Source organism: Xyrauchen texanus, chromosome 3, assembly GCF_025860055.1.
Source record: "Xyrauchen texanus isolate HMW12.3.18 chromosome 3, RBS_HiC_50CHRs, whole genome shotgun sequence".
In the NCBI taxonomy this organism is placed as follows: Eukaryota; Metazoa; Chordata; class Actinopteri; order Cypriniformes; family Catostomidae; genus Xyrauchen; species Xyrauchen texanus.
Window position 1 is genome coordinate 19,321,169 of NC_068278.1, and position 21,443 is coordinate 19,342,611.

At 37.1% G+C, this 21,443-nt stretch overlaps 1 protein-coding gene across 1 annotated transcript; it reads right to left on the reverse strand.

The window, feature by feature from the left end:
• Positions 1 to 70: 70 nt before the first annotated feature.
• On the reverse strand, positions 71 to 16,505 carry LOC127628101 (protein prenyltransferase alpha subunit repeat-containing protein 1-like). Its single transcript, XM_052104788.1, has 7 exons — positions 16,411 to 16,505; positions 15,193 to 15,362; positions 14,985 to 15,051; positions 12,345 to 12,449; positions 10,901 to 11,135; positions 5,139 to 5,428; positions 71 to 4,285 (listed from the first exon to the last, which is right to left on the reverse strand). The coding sequence occupies exons 1-7, from the start codon at positions 16,494 to 16,496 to the stop codon at positions 3,943 to 3,945; spliced, it is 1,296 nt and encodes a 431-aa protein (XP_051960748.1). The 5' UTR covers positions 16,497 to 16,505; the 3' UTR covers positions 71 to 3,942.
• Positions 16,506 to 21,443: the final 4,938 nt, after the last annotated feature.

The window sequence follows — 21,443 nt, forward strand, 5'->3', positions numbered from 1 at the left end:
TGCAAAAAAATAGGAAAGAAAACATGAGATTAACCTTTTTCAGAGAAGCTTTATTTCACATGGTAGGCAACTGACAAAACTATTTAATACTTTTTTTTTTTTTTTTACAAATAAATATAAAATACATAATGTTGACATGCTATAAATGTTGGTTATTGTTGCTGTAAAAACCTAGGGTACCTAATCATACAATACTGTACATGAAGAAAATATAAAGTCCAAGGCTACATTTGTTCTTTCTAAAGCTAAATTAACTTAGTGAGAATGCTTCTGCATAGATGTACCAGTAATTTAAGATCCTTTTTCATACTTTACAATAATACTAGTGTTAAAAATTTCGGTATTCACAAAATAAATAACATTTTCAACCATGGAAACGGACACAACTGGAAATACTATCTGCTTTCTCAATGCAATTCAGATAAATCTACACATTCTAAACCTATAAGGTTATATTGGCCTACCTATTTCTGAGACCGCTTTGAAAGAAGCGTAGTACAGACAAGACAAACAATGTTGTAGCCTAAATGTTAATCAATCTTGAACTTAAGATTGCCAAGGGTGGGCAGTTTAGGGTAATTAACATGTAATACAGTGGGCAATAATTGTTACCATAATTACACCAAATAGTTCATTTTTGGGAATAAAAAATAAATAAAAACTAAACTGTAAATGTTTTCTCCTTTCTATGGTTCATAAAAGTAAAAAGTAAATCAAATGCAATAACATGATTTTGATCCCAGTAAAACAGCACATATGCAACATCCATGCAAAAACATGAGCACAGGATTTAGATAATAACATTAGCAACTGATTTGATCCATGTATGCAAGCAGCATATGGCAGTGTCTTTAAAAGACCCATTTTAAAGGCATTTTTTGCTGAAAATGTAGATCTGTTTGTCTAACAGCAGGTGCGGGAGGAGAAAGATGCTAAAATCTTACTAAAACAAAGAACCTGTGCACATACTTGTTCGTATGTTGAGTAGTCAATGATCATAAGCTGTCAGAGTAGCAAAACATTTAATAATATTAAGGAATGGTATGGGAGAAAAGATGGCTTTATTTTTGAGGTAAACCTAAGATATCCAATAACAGGAAAAAAAAAAAAAAAAACACCCACCACCAATTTTGCTGTTTCACCTAAAAACATAAGCATAGGGACAGCCAAGGCATCCAGTAACCGATAAAGTCTCTCTAAAATCGCCCTGGATAGTGTCTAGAAATTATATAACTATATTTCATAAATCTAGTTCTTGTGCAATACACTTTTATGAGTTGAAACTTTAAGGAATAGTTCACACAATATTTCAATTGTTCCAAAATATTGAATATTTCAGCTCTGTAGGTACATATAATGTGAGTGAACGGGTGCCAACATTTTGATGCTCCAAAAAGCACTTAAAGGTAGCATAATAATAATTCTTAAGACTCCAATGGTTAAATCCATATCTTAAGAAGTGGTATGATAAATGTTGGTCAAAACCAGATCAATATTAAAGTCAATTTTTGCTAGAAATTCTTCTCCCTTCCCAGTAGGGGGTGGGTGAATCACCAAAAACACAAGAAGAAGAATGTGAAAGTGAGCAGGGAAGAGAATTTATTTAAAAATCGACTAAAAAAAAAAATGATCTTCTTCTCACACACACCTATCATATAGCTTCTGAAGACATTGATTTAACCACTGAAGTTATATGGATTACTTTTATGCTGTCTTTATGTGATTTTTGGTGCTTCAAAAGTTTGGCGCACATTAACTTGCATTGTATGGACCAAAAAGAACTGAAGTATTCTTCTAAAAGTCTTAATTTGTGTTTGGCTAAAGAAAGTAAGTCAAACACATCTGGGATGGCATGAGAGTGAGTAAATTATGAGAGAAATGTTATTTTTGGGTGAACTATCCCTTTAAGATCGAACTGTAATAATCTTACAGATATGCTCAAAGACATGGATTTGTATAACCTTTCGTAGGCTGTTAAAATGAATTAATCTAACCAGAATACTTATGCATCTGTGGAACAGGCATTGTCCAGATATATAGTCTATTCAAATGTTCACAACCTACTCTTAATTAAGCTGTGATGAAATCAAGTTGTCAGTGCAAGACTGAGCCTGTGAAACTTTATTACAAGTTAATAATTACAGAGTAACAGTGAGTCAACTGTCTAATAGCTTATTAGCTATAATAAATCATGACATAAGTGAAGCTAACAACATTTCACTTATTTATATTTGCATAAATATACTTCACATTTAAAATAGTGTTAAACAAAAAGCAGCATTTGTAAACCCAGGCCCTTCAGGGGCCACACTCCCCAGAGCAGAGAATCAGCACCATTCTGCACCAGATGGACTTGAACGTGGCAGCTGATTATTTTTACAGCCAACGTTTGGGCCAAGCTGAGAAAAACTACTCCTACTATGAAATTCCCTTTCATCATGAAAACCCATACACCTGTGAGACCACATGGATGAACTATAACCCAAAACTTGTGGTTAAATGCTGAGACTTGCTTAACTTGACTATAACAACATTGTCCTAAAAAGTGGTAAATGTATTTCAGGAGCATTTATTCTTGAAGTCTAAGAATTATCTGTACTATGAACCATTAAAACATTGATATGTTATACTAGTATGTCATAATATCAAATGCTTACCTGAATGAGGGCAGTGTTCCTGTTCAAGTTAATGTGCATTAAACAGTTTTACAGATTTAATATTATTTTTACTATAAACATTAGTCTTATGCAAATGTCTGCCTTTAGCACTAATATTTCATATAAAATGGCACCAAGAATCTTTAAAGGGATAGTTCCCCAAAATATTTTAATTCTCTCATCATATGCTCATTCTCAAGCCATCCCAGATGTGTATGACTGACTTACTTCTACTGAACACAAATCATTTTAGATGAATATTTGAGCTCTGGAAAAAGGATTGAAATATGAATCTGTTTCTCACTCAAAGTGATTGCTTGACTTCACAAAACATTAAATCAGAGGTTTGCAACCCTGTTCCTGGTGGCCCCCACAACACAGTACATTTTGTATATCTCCTTTTCTGACACACCCAGTTCAGGTCTTGGAGTCTCAACTAACGAGCTGATGAGTTGAATCATGCGAGTTTGTTTACGGAGATATCCAAAATGTATCTACTACAACAAAATGTGTAGTGTTGGGGGCCTCCAGGAACAGGTTTGGGAACTACTGTATTAAAACTATGGATTACTTTTATGCTGCCTTTATGTGATATTTGGGGCTTGAAAAGTCACTTGCATTTTTGTTCAGCAGAAGAAATTAAGTCACACATCTGGGATGGCATGAAAGTGAGTAAATTTTTGGGTGACCTATCCCTTTAAATTCAATGATTGTGCTCACATTACTGATTGTTGCAAACATAAATTGTAAAATTGTCATGCTTTATTACAAAAGAGAAGTAGACAGGATTCAGCGTCGTACAGCCCTCAGTTAAACAAAACAGAGAAACTGGGTCAGAATCGCTCTAAGTGTTCCCTTCATTATGCACTGCAGGGTGCATTTAAGACTCCTGACAGGAATCATAAAACTGCAGTCAGCATGATGAGAACAAGCTGTAATTGATTTTTGGTGGAAGACTTTAAAAAAACATAAAACCAACAAAATTTATATGAAAGAAAATGACAATTGATTAAAATAAAATGATTGTAAATAAGATAATACACTGAAAAACAGACCTGAGATTTCCAGTACCTGAACTAAAGCAGCTGAAACAGACAAAGCTTACACTGTCACGACCGGTCATGGGTTTTCATCATGAGGGGGAATTTGCTCCTGCAGAGCATCTCTGACAAACCAGCCACTGAGTCCAGCCAATTTATAGAACAGGATGTGGGTGGTTTGAAGCCAGAAATAAGTTGACCTATCACAGCTCTCCCACCTCATGGTGGGCGGTGTGTTTCTAATGCTACTGACCTATAACAGAGTCCAGCCACTTCCTGTAGGCGATGGCAAAGCGGCTTTGCTCGGGGCTCCGGCTCCCTGCAAGAATTCTAGAGACAAATGTGTGCTCAGAGGAAAGTCCGTGGTGGGGCAAGGGTCCCCGCTTTAATCTCTTGGTGTCCTGCGTGTAACTTCCATGTTTGCTCCCGTCTAGAACGCAGTCTATGTCCATGGCCTGGGAAGAACAGCTGTCATCACAGGGCTCCTCACTGAGGAGGACGTCAGTGTGGGTGAGAGGTGGACACTGAGACCCCGACTCCAGAAAGTGCTCCCGCCGCCACAGGTGCCACAGGTAAAAGACATGTCGCCTGTTAGAAAAATTAAGGATTTATTGTGCTGCGTTACAAAAAAAAAAAAACATCTCATGCATTCAAAAACAGATTAAAAAAAATCTTTATGTTAATAATAGTTTGTAATTTATATTGTATTGATTTATGACAGAGAAAAACATACAAAGCACAATACTACAACATAATACACACAAACAATAAAACGGTAAATATAAAAGCAGGAGATCAAGATATCCATCAAGCACAAAGTCATATTTTTTCAGATAATTGTTGAGGTGACACATTTTTACTAGTAAAGCCTCCCCCCCAACCAAAAAAAGTACTGTAATTAAGCAATATCACACAAGAAAGAGTGCATACGAAACAACAGCATGATTTTGAGTGTGGAAGGGCCCGTCCCGAACACAGGGGGAGTGATAGAAACTGTAAAGCATTTACTATTAATTCCTCATGTTCTTGTTTCATAGTAATTTGCATTAAGTGCCACATAATGTTGCACAAACAAGAATTTCATGTCTCTACAAACAAACAGCATAACTGCAAATTAAATAGATCTGATGCCATGACTAACTTTATGAGGAAAATATATAAACACCATTCACTGAGCAGCTGCTCCTTGCTACAACCACAGGGGACAGGGCTGGGAAGGGGGAGAGCTGAATGAGCAAACTAAGCCATAAACACATCAGGCCGGCCCAGCTGAGGGCCAAGGACAGGCTTCTAGCAAACAAAGTCACTGTATTCACCCTGAGACCTGTGAAACCAGAACTTGATGTTCAATGACTGTATGGCCAACATCAACATTGCAAGACCTGGAGAGATTTTAATGGCTTCAAACACTCCACCACCCCATATGGCCAATCACTCTCACCTGTGGCTCCAGAGCGTTTCATGCCCAGGATATGCCTCGATGAGGTCAGTACAGAGCTCCATCTCCTCATGGAAGAGCTGAGGAATGACATCATTATGGTGAACGTCATCAGATGTGCCTGCCGTGACCTCTCCATTGGACTGCTGTGTGGGGCAAAGTTCCCTTTCTCCGGCCTGGCCGAGCTCACTGGCCAGAGCTTTAAGAAGGTACTGACGGCAGTGGAAGCCGCTGTGATCAGACACGTGCATGGACACCCAGAGCCTGGTGGAGGACATCTCATCATGCAGAACCTGGAGTACAAAATTAAAGTCAAAGTGGTGCCAAATACTGCGTTTACATGGACACCAGAAGGTGGGTTACTGCAAGAAAGCAGTGTTCCCTTTTACATGCACTATATAAGAAGCATACTCTTTACCCCAGTATACATGTGGCTTTGTCAGTAAGAAGCTTTCTCCAAAGCAACATAATTTCCCTATGATGCTTTTATAAATAACAATCATGATATCAGAGGAAGACTTCACCATTTTATTCTCTGTTGATTCGCTTTATTTCCAGATATTTCAGAGTTGTTGCTGTGTTTGCTTCCTTAACGCTCTATCGTGACCTGCAGCAGAATTGCACTTGAACAATGGGGTTTCCCTTTCCGTAAAACTCCGGGATTCCCTCAGTGTACGAGCATATACACAAACGTGATGGAGCGTCAACATTTTACAGTGGTATTAATAAATGGGTGTAGTTTATGTAGTGTTTGTGCTTTCCCAACTGTACTCCCAGAAATGTTTTGTCGACTTAGTGGGTTCCATCCTATGCCATTTGTTATTCGGTCTGTTCCACGCACCTGCGCAATCTTCAAAAACCTGTTGTAACCACCACGTATTTGTTTACATGGCCACATACACAGCTTTCTCTGGAAGAAACCTCGTGTGTTAAACCACTTTCTTTTAATCCCTTAAACTGCATTAGCAAATCGACAATCTCATTTATATGACGTTTCTGAATGCCGCCTTCTGCAAGAACCCTGTAATAAACCGCTTTCTTAAGTGCATGTAAACATGGTCATGTTTTTCAGTATGTTGCAAATGATGGTTCGGATTAGTTGTCAATGATTAGGACCACACAGAATCTGCCCGTGCAGAAAGCTCTGCAGATCTCCACACAACGGCAATGTTTGTTTATTAAATACAAATGTTTAAGTGTATTTTACCATGTTTAAATACCTTGCCCAGAATTCCGCAGATTTTCCCTAAAATAAGTGCAGAAAATATGAACAAAGTCCGTAGATTCTTTCTGGGCCTGCCAATGACTGATTTAATTGTTGTTCATTTAATAGATTAAGCTTGTCGATTAACAATTTCAGCACAAATGCTTTCAGTAATCATGCAAGAAGATATCAAAACACTGCCTATATAGTTATCCGAAGCTTGAGAGAACACTGCATATCATGTCCACAACAAAAATCTGCATCCATATTTATTCAAATAGTAAATTACGTGCACATGGTATTTTCACATGCATTCTGAGGTATTAACATTAGCCATATATTGATTATTTGATCATTCATTTTAATAACAATTACGAAAATGCTGCACTGTAGCTAAATACAGTTGTCAGTTCAGCTTTGAGTGCTAAATACTGTTCTGTACACACACAGTTCAGCAATTTACAGGAGTGACAACTGCCTTTTCATAAATTCCACACTGTGTGTATAAAACCAAAATGAACAACTAGTGGTTACTTATGTGATTAATAGCGTTTGTTTTCTCCTCCACATATCAAACAGATATATGTGTTCATTCATTCATATATTCCAGCATAAACAAAACATGGCAACTCTGTCCACAGCAATTAAGATAATAAATCATATCTGCTGGATAATCTCTTTTCTCAAAAATAGCAAACACAAAACAAATTAAACTGGTGGCATTCAAGTTTCTTTTTCAAAGGTGCAAGATGCAGCAATATTGGTATGGTTATCACTTGATAATCATCCCAATTTCAGGAGTATCTCCTATATTCCATAAACACCTGGAATGATAATTTAGGAGATTCAATTGCGGTAGCGGTTGATACTCCAGAAACTTTGTAGTATGTACATGGCCATGTGACCTCAGTTTCAATCAAGTACTACAGAGATCTAAAAATGGAAATTCAGACTGAGGAAAATATTCTACAAAACAAGACTTTACCACTCCATAGAAGCAAAATGACAGCAGCATTACTGCCTTTTCTGCAACATAATTAATCCTAAAGTAGCCTTTGAATAGCTCAGATTAGGTTTAAGTCTGTTTTGTCCTGGATCATTAAATCTACAGGCTCATTCTTTTAATTTGAGGGCCTTAAGCTTAGATTTAGCCCTATAACATTTACCTAATTTTGCATCCAATTAAGAAAGGATAAGCATACATCAAAGGTCTTGCACTTAGCGACTTCATACGCTCTCCTGACCAACAACACACAGATACTAAATGTGACGTCAAAACCCTGCAGATCACTGATTGGTCAGAGAATCATCACTACCAGCATCAATGGATTTGTGACACGGGACATCAGCCCGCTAGTTTAAAAGTTAGCAACAGCGATAGCAGTATAATATGTTCACGTGACTTTTGAATTGTAAAAAGAGATGGCTGTGTGCAAAACCACGCGGTGGTCAATAAACAAGGTGCAGACGTTCCTCTCGTTAGCAGCGAATGAAACAACGTGAAACGAAAACGTTTTTCAAGTCAAGTGGTTTTTAATTGTCGTTTCAACCATATACAGTTAGTACAGTACACAGCGAAACAGGACCATGGTGCTACATAAAAACAACATAGGACAAACACAGGACCACATGAGACAACACAACTAAATAAAATAAGTATATAAAATACCTATATATACCTCAGCTGTTGGCAGCACACGGTTACCACTGGACCTACCAACAGTGTAGGGAAAAGTTAGGACCACAACAGCCAGAGTGGTTCAAACAGAAGAAAGTGGAAGTGGTTCAACCAAAGCTACCTATGGAAGCTATCTGTGGCAATAGATCGAGCAATGGAAGGGAGAGTGCCCGGGACTCAGCCACGGTGTTAATGGAGTCCACGATGCAGGATGATATGTTTTGTTACGTTAACTCTATACTCTGCTTGAAAGCTTCATTTATTTAGTTGACCAGCTACTGGAAGCTTGTTTCTAAAACAACCAGGCCAATTTATCTTGTGTAAAATCACCATGCAACAACTGCTTTATGCAGCACAATGAGCTAGTAACTAACAGCTAGCGGTTGTGTTATTGTTTATGATCAGTAATGTTTGTGACACGATTAAGATGCTCCGAGGACCCTGGCACGGGGACACTTGTCCCTCGTGCGCATTTGCTGCATCTAAACTATAATGTGATGGCTTGCAACACATTGAATCATAATATACTTTATGTGTCACGTTGTATCTTATAGTGAAGAAAATCAGCGATATGCAGCTCTGTGAGAGTGGGGGTTTTTTGTGAGTTAAAGATGGATCAAAGTAAACATAAAAGGTGAGAGAGTGTAGTAAACACTGGAGCAAAATATGTTTTTGATTGATCTTTTTTGGCTTGTTTTCCAAAATAATATCTAAAACTCCTTTAAAACAACTAACATTTACTTCAGAAGCTAAACTGCAGAAGAAAAAATTGTTATCCGAGAATGTTGAATACAATATTTAAATATTTTGAAATATCTAAAAATCTTTTTACCAAAACATTTACCTGAGAAGCAACATAAGATATTTGAAGTTGCTTTCAGAGAATATATCTTGAATATGTATTGAGAATATTTTTTCTTTACTGCACTGGCCGATGTATGAACAAGTGAAAAAAGATATTAATGCCCGTTTCGCATGTTCTCTGATCACAAGTGATCGGGTGAGACAGGTCGTCATTTACACCTGGTAGTAACATGCGTCTCAAATGCATTTCCTGTGACCATTTGCGTTTGGATTTCGAGGGGAGGGTCAATACTGGACCATATTTGCAATGACCAATTATGACTGACTTACCAACAAATTTGTATTGCAACAAAACAATTTATCATCAATATTTATCAGCCTCATAATAAATGTGTCAGGTTGCTTCCACTATAAAAACACTGATAATTAATAGTGTTACATCTATAGTGTGATACATCACTGCTCGCAGTAATCAAAATGACAGTTGCTGAGCCTGGGGGGGGGGGTTGTTTTGCAGAGACTGACTTATCTTCAAATGGAACCATTTATTTTTAAGTATTACGGCTGTATCTTAATGGCATCTTTTTATTAATGAAGGCCAGTATCACTGATATTTTATTTAGTATACTAAATTTTAGGGTTATAAAATAGTCCGCAATGCATAAATTATAAATTAAATTCGATTAATCCTTATTAAAGCTACAAGCGTTCTTTAGTCAAAGAGTAGTTAGTAGTTTTCTCTGTTCCCTTTGTTCTTTGGTTAACTTTACTGACAGACAGAATTAGTGGCTACTGCCACTTTAAGATCTACAGCTGGTGACAGGATCTCACGCGTCTCATTCTCTCACTACTCTTTACTTCCATTTAAGATTTAATTTAACTAATTTAAAGTTAATAATGATTGATTCTTGTGAGGATACTCGACAAAACGGACATTTTGGCATAAATGTGTGTGTTATTGTTCGTTCAAGCGCGAAAGAGAATTCGATACTGGTTCGCGACTTTTTGTGCCTCGTGTGTGTGTGTGTGTGTGTGTGTGTGTGTGTGTGTGTGTGGAGGACATTTACTGAAGTGCGTTCTCTTTTGTCTTGTAGCACATTAATGGTTTAAAGCATTTGGTGGACAAACTAATAAGAGCTAAAGAATGACAAAGAATGGATGCAGCGTTAATTGTGTTAAATATTTTAAAACATTAAAGCTGGACAAAAAAAAAAAAAGAAATCGCATACGTTAACGTTGACAGCACTAAAGGTGCGTACACACTGCAACGTTACTTGTCATACATTGCTGACAGAAAATAAAGCGGTTTAAAGTGGACTTGTTTTCATGGTAGGCCTACACATAATGTTTTTTATAGTAAGCTACACAGAATGTTCTACATTAAATATTTAACTAACAGTCTGAAGTTACCTAGCAGCAGTGTATGTTAATGTTAGCTCAGTCAAGCGTAAGGCTAACATCAAAAGGTGTAGACAGAAAATATGATTATGCTGACCTGAGCTAATTTACTGAAATCAACCAACTCACATCTCCTTTCTTTTCATCCATGATGACATTAAGTCACCTAATGTTGTTTCTGGAGTTCTGCGCTCCATGCTTTCACCGACGACGCTAACGTGAGGTATGGATCTCAAACACACTGTTGCCAGGACCCGCCCTGCTCTGCTTCTGATAGGCTTGTGACGTTAGTTAGAGCTGCGCTCCTCTCATATGATTGGTAGGTGAAATCAATTGACTCGAAAATATTAAACCGCATTCATGTTCCCAGTTTCAAATGCAGCCGCGCGGTATGCGCGCTCATAATGGAAGCGGCGCACTCGTTTTTTCCAAGCGCGTCCGCGCCGAAAGTGCGTCCGACTGTAATTTGCAGCCTGATTAATAAATTTTGCCTGCGCCGGAGGCCGGACCTGCCCTCAAGCCGGAAATCCGGCCCCCGGCCGGAATACTTTAAGCCCTGCAGTTGTAATATATGAAATGTATGCAAGCCAAACGATGCTTAGGAGACATATTTTCATTTATTATGATAAATTATAACAAATTACAGCAGAAACTCACAGTGAACTGACCGAGTCAGCATACCTTCAGATTGCCTTTGGCCATGTTTTGCAGCACCCATATGCGATGGGACCAGGCATTGTAGTTGCTGGGGTAACGGCCAGCTGCATCTGCACAGACCCTCATTTCCTCCTGCAAGGCTCTCTGCAGGCGCTCACACTGCCTTCTCCTCTCAGCATCACCCCTGGGTTCAACCTGCTCCTTTAGTTCTGACCCAGAGGGAGAGCACTCCTTCTGCAACCACTGCAGCACCCACCGCCTGTGTCCAAAACACAAACAGTGATCATAAATATACTCTACCAGTCAAAAGCTTGGAAACACCTACTCGTTCTTTATTTTAACCATTTTCCACATACTTATGTTTTAAAATAATAGTAAGGTTATCAAAAAAATTTAACACATTGGGAAAATGAGCATAGGAATTGTGTGAATAAAAGTGACCAACACACTTTGTCTAGATTACAGTTCTGCACACACTGGGCATTCTCTCAAGCAACTTCATGAAAGGGTGGAAAGAGTTCCCATGTATATGGAGCACGTGTTGGCTACTTTGCCTTCACTCTTTTTAATAAATGAAGTTTTGTAAAGAAATCCAAAATAAAATATTATTTATGTGTATTTAAGACCAAGATTCCTCTTCCCTAAAATCCTCTAAACAGTTCTGAGCAGATCCAGTTCATCTCAGTACACTGTGCCTACTTATCATTCTGGGGGATCCAAGGACACTATTATCTGCAGTCATCACTAACGATGATACTCCGATCCAAAGTGACATGGCAAACAGCCATGGTTTAAAAAAAAAAAGAAAAGAAATCAAGTTCTTATTCACAAACTATATGACAGCTCATATCCAAATCCAAGTGATCCATGTCAAGTGTTTTGCCCTTGTCCTTGCAGTAGTAATGAAATTCTGCTTCAGCCAAAGCCATTGGTTACATGTTGCAAGACATGTTTCATTTTGTGGTCTCCTAGCCACTCCTTCCATTCATTTAGTTAGTTCAAAGCAGAGCAAGGTCTGTTCCAATACACTTCCTAAACATAAAAGCAAGTACTGGACATATAACCATGTCATCATTGCATTGTTTTTATTTAAAAGGATTAATTAATTACTAGAATTTTTCCCAACATTTAAAAATTCAGACCCATACTCTAATGGAAAATGATGCATACTAAAGGTGCTCTTGAAAAACAACACTTTCAGGGGGTGCAGCAATGCAGACTTTAATTATGTGTTTTTGATCTTTAGTATTTAAAGACACCTCATTTAACTGTATACTCAAAGCAGAAGTCTTCAGGCTTACACAATGTCTAAAAATGCACTGTAGCAACTGATTTCATTGGGGTTTGCATGCATGCACATTATTATAGTTACCAATGATTCGGTAAACATGTCATCTTGCTTCTCACCTTATTTATGCTTAAATACATTTGTATATTTAAAGTATAGTATAATTGAAAGGTGACCAACCGGTGTATCCAGGTTTCTGGGCTTTTTGGATGCTTGGTTAGAGCTAGTTTGCCCAAGTACAGGTCCTTCTCAGGGGTCAACACACCACACTGCAGAAGCTCTTTCCTACAAAACAAAGATATTTATATAAAAGAAATTCACTTATCAAAACAACCATAAAGAAACAGTACAGCACCACCTACTGGACAATCATACAACATTATTTTAAAGATCATCAAACCAAGATTTTTTGTGAAATTCTGATTGCAACTGAAAAATAGTTAACAAATTCTTGCCAAATAAAGTTTTTGCTCAGTCTAGTAAACAGAACAGTAATGACTGCTAAGGCTGCCTTGTGAAACTAGATAGTAGGGTACAACTGGGCTAAAGGCCACCAGGGTAAAAGGCAATTTTTGTAAACACTAAACAGCAACCAAATCTACCAAAGCACTTTCTTTAACACCTGCTAAAGGCCCCCGTTAAACACATTGTTTTTCTTACAGTTCAAGTCAGAAGTTTACATACACTTAGGTTTAAGTTATTAAAACTTTTTGAACCACTCCACAGATTTGATATTAGCAGACTATAGTTTTGGCAAGTCATTTAGGACATCTATTTTGTGCATGACACGTGTAATTAAACGATTGTTTACAGACAGATTGTTTCACATTTAATTGACTATATCACAATTCCAGTGGGTCAGAAGTTTACATACACTAAGTTAACTGTACCTTTAAGCAGCTTGAAAAATTCCAGAAAACGATGTCAAGTCTTTAGACAATTAGATTCTATTAGGAGGTGTTCTGACATCTGCAAACTCAGTGCCTGTTAGATTGACATCATGGGAAAATCAAAAGAAATCAACAAAGACCTCAGTAAAATAAAAATGTGGAACTCCACAAGTCTGGTTCATCCTTGGGAGCTATTTCCATACACCTGAAAGTACCATGTTCATCTATACAAACAATAGCACGCACACAAATACACCATGGGACCACGCAGCCATCATACCGCTCAGGAAGGAGATGCATTCTGTATACTAGAGATGAACGCAGTTTGGTGTGAAAAGTGCAACAGCAAAGGACCATGTGAAGATGCTGGAGGAAACAGGTAGACAAGTATCTATATCCACAGTAAAACAAGTCCAATATCAACATAACCTGAAAGGCTGCTCAGCAATGAAGAATCCACTGCTCCAAAACTGCCATAAAAAAGCCAGACTACAGTTTGCAAGTGCACATGGGGGCAAAGATCTTACTTCCTCTGGTCTACTGAAACAAAAATTTAACTCTTTGGCAATAATGACCATTGTTATGTTTGGAGGAAAAAGGGTGAGTCTTGCAAGCCAAAGAACACCATCCCAACCATGAAGCATGGGGGTGGCAGCATTATGTTGTGGGGATGCTTTGCTGCAGGAGGGACTGGTGCAATTCACAAAACATATGACATCATTAGGAAGGAAAAAGATGTGTATATATTGAAGCAAATTCTCAAGATATCAGCCAGGAAGTTCAGTCACAAATGGGTCTTCCAAATGGACAATGACCCCAAGCATACCTCCAAAGTTGTGGCAAAATGGCTTAAGGACAACAAAGTCCAGGTATTGGAGTGGCCATCACAAAGCCCTGACCTCAATCTGAAAGAACATTTGTGGGCAGAACTGAAAAAGCGTGTGCGAGCAAGAAGGCCTACAAACCTGACTTAGTTACACCAGTTCTGTATGGAGGAATGGGCCACATTTCCAGCAACTTACTGTGAGAAGCTTGTGGAAGGCTACCCAAAACATTTGACCCAAGTTAAACAATTTAAAGGCAATGCTACCAAAAACTAACAAAGTGTATGTAAACTTCTGACCCACTGGGAATGTGATGAAAGAAATAAAAGCTGAAATAAATAATTCTCTCTACTATTATTCTGACATTTCTCATTATTAAAATAAAATAGTGATCCTAACTGAGCTAATGGGGAATGTTTTCTACGATTAAATGTCAGGAATTGTGAAAAACTGAGTTTAAATGTATATGTCTAAGGTGTATGTACATTTCTGACTTCAACTGTACGTGGGGTGAATAGATTTGTTCTGAAAAATGTTCAAAGTGGGCTCACATTGACTGATATAATCACAATGGGAATTAATTCGTTTATAAAATACTTGCGATGATATGAAATGCCAAATGTGATTAAAATGAACATAAAATGTTTAACTCTTTACTAAAGTGGTTATTTTAAATAATCTTTTAATAAATTATCTTAACTTTTTATTTTAAAAAAAGCATCTTAAATGTCTCAAATATATTTGGATACGTTGAGCAATTTTGCCCTCTAACTATTGTCCCTATATTTACAGGATATAATTTGAACTCCCCCTGAGGGCCTTTTACCCCAGGTGTGGGCCTTAAGCCCCGTTGTATGAATGTGGAAATTATAACTCTCTATTTGAAATGATAAAAAGGAGTATTTCATACAGAAGAAGTATTTTGATGTCCTTTTTCCAAAATTAGAAACAACTTTCTAAAAACAGCAGCAATGACACATAAAAATGATCAACCAACATCAGAGCCATGAAATCTGATATGGAAAAATTGTCAGAAGAAATAAAGATCTTTTTGTTTGTTTTAGCTTCTTTGTTCAGGTAATGCAAGTATTAAAAACAAATGGTACCTGACATTCCAAGCTGTGGTTAAGTCTGGATTTAAGAGAAGCAAAGTGCAGGTTATATCTACCAGTGCTGGGAGAAAGAGAGAGAAAGACAGATCAGTTTTCTCAATAATTCACCTTTTTCCAGCACCACTGGTATGAGCTGTTGTATGTACAAGTCATAAAAATGCGAGCTGGGTGAACGAGATAACCCAATAAACATTTGTACTACCTTCCCGGTCTAGCCACTGCTTTCTCTGCCTGTAGAGCAGGAGTTTATTATGGACATATGGTAGCAGAAACTTGACACACCAACTCTCCACTCCCAGCTTGTTCTCCACTAGGACGATGGGGCTTCTGTTATATCGGGCCTCTGGACATGGAATGAGTCCGATTTCATCACTGTGAACAACATTGGAAAAGCACAGACAAAAAGAAAAAGTCACAAGACAATTCTGAGAAACCAGACAAGGCAAATGACAAAAAACAAACTCCCAAACATCTCTGCTGACACTGACTCACTATTGACATCCCTCTTTGGCAGAGATGCAAGACTGACATAAGAGAAGCGTTAGGTGAAACATTTTTGGGACAGGGCACAGACCTTCATGGATCACGCAATTGGAGTCTAGGTAGACGAGACAATAACAATTCCACTGTGGAGTGGTAGTTCACCCAAAAATGAAAATTATGTCATTATTTACTCAGCCTCATGATGTTCCAACCCTGTAACTTAACCTGTAAGTTAGTAAGTCATACAGGTTTGGAACGACTTGAGAAAATGACGAGAGTTTTCATTTTTGGGTGTACTATCCCTTTAAATGCTCAGCAGACAATGATATGCAAAGCCTATGAGATGTTTCGTTTGTGGAGTAAACAACCAATCGAAGTGACATATTTGGATGTTGCAAAGTTGAAATGTTGCAACCACTGAATCTCTCAGCCTTAACATGCACACAGCAAAAGCCGGGTAAAACGGTCATGGACAATTACACAGAAATGTGACAGTAAGTAATATAACATTAGTGTTTGAAATAGGAGCTCGCATCGCCCTTCACTGACCAACGATTGTAACATTCACAGTCATGCACAATTAAAGCACAAGCATACACAGTGACCCAAGACTTCATCTTCGCCAAGCGTTTCACTCAAGAAACTTTCAGCGGCTGCTCGGAGCAGCAATCAACCTAAAGTTTAACAGCCAGTCCAGACACAACTCAATGCATCCCAGAGCCATTAGACCAGCGAGGCTGGTGAGCTGTGCCTGCTGTTGGCCTGTACCGTGCGCCAGCGGGTTATGGCCGGTTAGCTCAAATAAAGTAGCCAGTTAGCCAGCCAACCAATGCAAGTTACCAAGGCTGCTGCACCATGTTATCTCTGCGTCTGAAAGCACGAATCTAAATCGCGGCACGACTGCATTATAAACAGCAATGCGAGTGCACATACGTACATGCTTGGGTTTCTTTTGAAGGCGTTATTGATATCTTTCACAACTCTCTGGACCAAGACATCCACCTCCTCTTCCGACTCAGCCATTTTCAGAGCACGAGTGACGTCAACGTGGGTGATTCAACCTCATCCGGGACATTTTACAGTGTGTTGTGTTTCAGGGGCAGGTTGCACAGGCTGTGCGTAAGTTAAATCTTAGCCTAGTTGTGGCGTAAATGGGCACTAAGTCACAATTTCGCACTTGCTAAATATTCTAGCGTTGCACCATTAAACTAGTGCGGTAAAGTTAGTTTAATATTGGACTTTCGTTTGACATAGTGCCCATTTACGCCACAACTATAGGCTAAGTTGTAACTTGTATAGCTGGTGCAACTGGCCCCTGGTCTGCTTCCAGTTGTTATGACAACCTCTGAACACTTTAAAATACTCATGATAATTTTTGGCAACTCTATAACCCGTAAAGCTATACTTAGACATCAACACTATAGATACCTAGAACCGCTAAAACAGAAGATCATAGACAAAATTTCAGGATGGCTGGGCGCTAGGTTCTTTTGCGCATGAGGTGAATGAAATTATAAACTATGCATTTCTGCCTTTAAACCCTCCAAATATTGCCCCGTTCACGTCAATTGTGCCTTACTGGAACCCAGAATTAAAGGAGGGATGATTCTAAATTATTTTTGTGATAATATTATACAAATGCTGTCGAGCTCAACTTGTATTGAACCCAGAATATTCATTTAATGTAGGCTACAACAGGGTAAAAGACACGGTTGATTTTATTTTCATGAGAGTGTACGAGAGCAGCAGTTCACGCAGACCCCACTTGCGAAATTGAGCATTCAAGCGAAGCACCTTTGTTTCGCTTCAATCAGACCACAGGCAATAGGCCTATATATAAACACATACACACACACACACACACACACACACACACACACACACACACACACACACACAACACAGTTGCACACAAACCAAAGAACAGAACTTGTAAATCATGTCTGAAAAGTTTGAAGTCGACAAGAAGATGCATTTCTAGACTCTCCTCAACCACCACCTGGATAATGCTATGGCAGCCATAGTGCGACAATACACTCGCCACACACCAGCTGTTGGTGGAGAGGTGAGAATAGAGTTATAGAGAAATTTTATGGATATGGATTATTATTAGGAGGCCACGATTCATAAGGGCCAATGCTGGAATTTGTCCAATACCCCAGCTCTTTTTGAGAAGTGACCTGGGATTTTAATGGCTACAGAGAGTAATGAACTCAGTTTAACGTTTCACACGAAGGACTGTGTCTTTTTACAGTACAGTTTCACAATCACTATACTGGAGGTTTAGGACTCACACAGATTGCAGGCCGAGCACCCCCTACTGGCCTCACTAAAACCTAAAACCTCTTCTAGCAGCAGCCTTGGTGTTCCCCGTACGTCTCCCATCGAGGTACTACTACTGACCAGGCTCAACCATGCTTCAGTGGGCAACCAGTCTAGAGCTACAGGGTGACATGACTGCTGGTATAAATGGTAATTATGGACGATCCTGGCAACACCATGAGATAGCATTCACTTCTGCAACCCAGCCATCATCAGACTGTTCTCCATCACTGTGAGTAACCCCACTCTGGCTATACCATATACAGTATTATTCATACTCATACTTTCCATTTAACTTGTCAAAAAGGGATGTAATATTCTAAAATCAGTGGTTAATAATTCTGGAAACACTTTACAATAAGGTTCCATTTGATTTCATTAGTTAACAACATTAGTAACCATGAACTAACAATGAACAATACTTCTACAGAATTTATTAATCTTGGCTAATGTTCATTTCAACATATAGTTATACATTTTAAAATCAAAAGTTGTATATATTAACATTAGTTAATGCACTATGAACTAACAATTAACATTTGTATTTTTATTATTAACTAACAGCATTAACAAAGAGTAATACATTATTAAAAATGTATATTGATAATTGTTTGTTCATAATACCTAATACATTAACAAATGTTAACAAATGGAACTTTATTGTAAAGTGTTACCATAATTATTTGCATTCCTTAGCTAGTTATTTGTTAACATTTTACCATAGTATTTGTAATGCTTATAAACAGGACAACTTGCTATTTGCAATTTTCTCAGCATAGCATCAACCACCATACAATAGAATGGAAGGGGATGTGTTTTTTTCTTTTGTACTGCTCTGCACTTGCTTCAGTGGACGTGAGCTAATCCTCATGTACCTAGAATTATTCCAACCACTGAACGATGCATCTGTGTGGTTTTTAGTGGGGTCCGGATTGTTCTTGCTGTGACTACCAGTAGAGGGAGACATGTGGTTTTTGATTTGGGTCTGATGTGTTGAGATGGTAATCTGGAACAGTAGGCAACTCTTGATGGCATTGAAATGAAAATTATCATGCCAGTTTGTGTTCAGCAGTTGAGTGAATCTCAATATTTGACAAGACATGATAAAAAAGTTCTGTGGTATAATATAGATCATATATCTGTTATACTCAGGTTTGGGGAGTAACGGAATACATGTAACGAGATTACGTATATAAAATACTAAATATAAGTAACTCTATTCCACTACAGTTACAATTTAAATCATTGGTAATTAGAATACAGTTACATTCAAAAAGTATTTTGATTACTGAAGAGATTACTTTGCATTATATTGTAATTTGTTTCATATAATATTTAGTCCTTTCAGATGGAAAACATTTATGCAAAAATATAATTCTATAAAATCTACTTGACTTTATATTTTTTTTCCACCTAAATTGTTGAACAGTTTAGTGTATTTAAATACAGTAGTTTTACATAGCTTTTTTTTTTTTTTTTTTGTAGGAATATAATTCTCAAAGATCAATATGTAGAAAAGCGTTTATCATTTCACTGCTCATATTTTGACACTCTCATTTAAACATGTTCCACTCATGCATGATAGGTCACAAAAGGTTACAGGGGAGATCCAGAAGATGCAGCTCAGGCGACAGTTCTTTTGGCTGTGCTTTTGGGTCAACAGTATTTGCAAAAGTTGTTGCATGATAAATTATGGAACGTAATCTCGGAGTTTAAGAACTTAGTCTGAAAAATGTTATTAGTTTAGACTAATCATTTATATGGGATTGGGAAGGATAAAGCATCTTAATACAGCAGTACTGAATCATCTCAAGAGAACAGCAACTTTGTCTGAAAATATTTTCTTTTATCTTAAACTTAATAGATTTGACTGATTTGGATCTTCTCTTTCGGGAGCGTTACAGTAAATAAGCTTGATGTATTGGGTGCAGATCCACTTGTGGCTATCAGTTTTCAGGGAATTTGTACATATGTGCTGAACTACTGTATGTTCGCCAAAGCACAAATATATTCTGTTGCATTATTGCATCAGGTATTGCTAAAAAGGACTTTAGTTGTGCCCACTGCAATTCCTTTAGCAGTTAAAACAGTCTCATGCACTTCAAACATCTCATGCGGTCACCAACACAAAAAACAAAACCAAAACCAAAAACTAAAACTACATAAAATAAAGGTAAATGCATGAAGGTACAGGGTGCCAAATGTTTACCATAAACTGAAATAACATGTTTGAATAGTAATTTTAAAGAGTGAAATTACATGTTTAAAATGTCATTTGAAAAAACATATTTCAAATATAAAATGAAATTATACTGTTGTGGCTGTTTTTTTTTTTTTTTTGGTAATTATTGTGCCTTGCCAACAAATACATTAACATTTATGCATTTAGCAGACACTTTTATCCAAAGCGACTTAAAGAGCCCTTATTGCAGGGAAAATCCCTGGAGTTAAGTGCCTTGCTCAAGGACACAATGGTGGTGGCTGTGGGGATCGAACCAGCGACCTTCTGATTAACAGATTACCAGTTATGTGCTTTAGACCACTACACCACCACTCCGCAATTTACATTTTTAACTCACACAAAACACCATCAATATGACTAAAATAATCCAATAAACATAAAATAAACTACATAAAATATTACATAGATCATCACACCAATGAACATAACTGATATAAAAAATAAGAAGAAACAACTATTTTCATAAAATATATTGAAATGTGAACAGTCACACAGGGACTTCTGGAAACACCCAATTATTGTATTTCCCTGTAATTTTAACAATAGTTTAACGTAAAAGTTAATGTATTGTCTTGTTAAACATAATATATATTTTTACTGTTAATTATTTGGTTAATTCATACTTATAAACCTAAAAACTTTTCTTTGTTTTACAATATTTGACTATAAAATGACATGCATTATCTTATTAAAAACACACACACACACACACACACACACACACACACACACACACACACACACACACACACACACACACACACACATGTTGGTCTACCTATCATTATATAATACAATATATAATACCCTTGTAATTACCTGTTTGTAATCTAAAGAATTGTCCTTGTAAATCACATAAACATGCCCACACACACACACACAAACATGCACAAACACACACACACACAAACACATACCAACACACACACATTTTAAATCTAAAAACAGTTCTTTGTTTTACAATATTATATTTTACAATATATATATATATATATATATATATATATATATATATATATATATATATATATATATATATATATATATATATATTAAATAAACATTACATTTAAATACAAATTTTATATATTTATTATATTTTTTTACTGTATATGTTAAGGTAACTACCTGTTAATTAAAGTTTTTTATTGTAGCTTTTTATATAATTTTTTTGTAAAAATTGCAATATGACATACAGTTATAGAAATCCCCCTTCAATTTCAGTCATGTAAAATACCTGAAATTAGTTTTCTAAACTCCAGATTAATTTTGACACTTCATATTAGTACAGCATGATCTCAATATCTTTAGCCCGCATATGTAGCGTCAAATTAAGAAAAGTTCAAGTGAAATAATTTTTCCATTAACAATATTTGCTGAAAAATAACATTTTGTGTGAATAAATG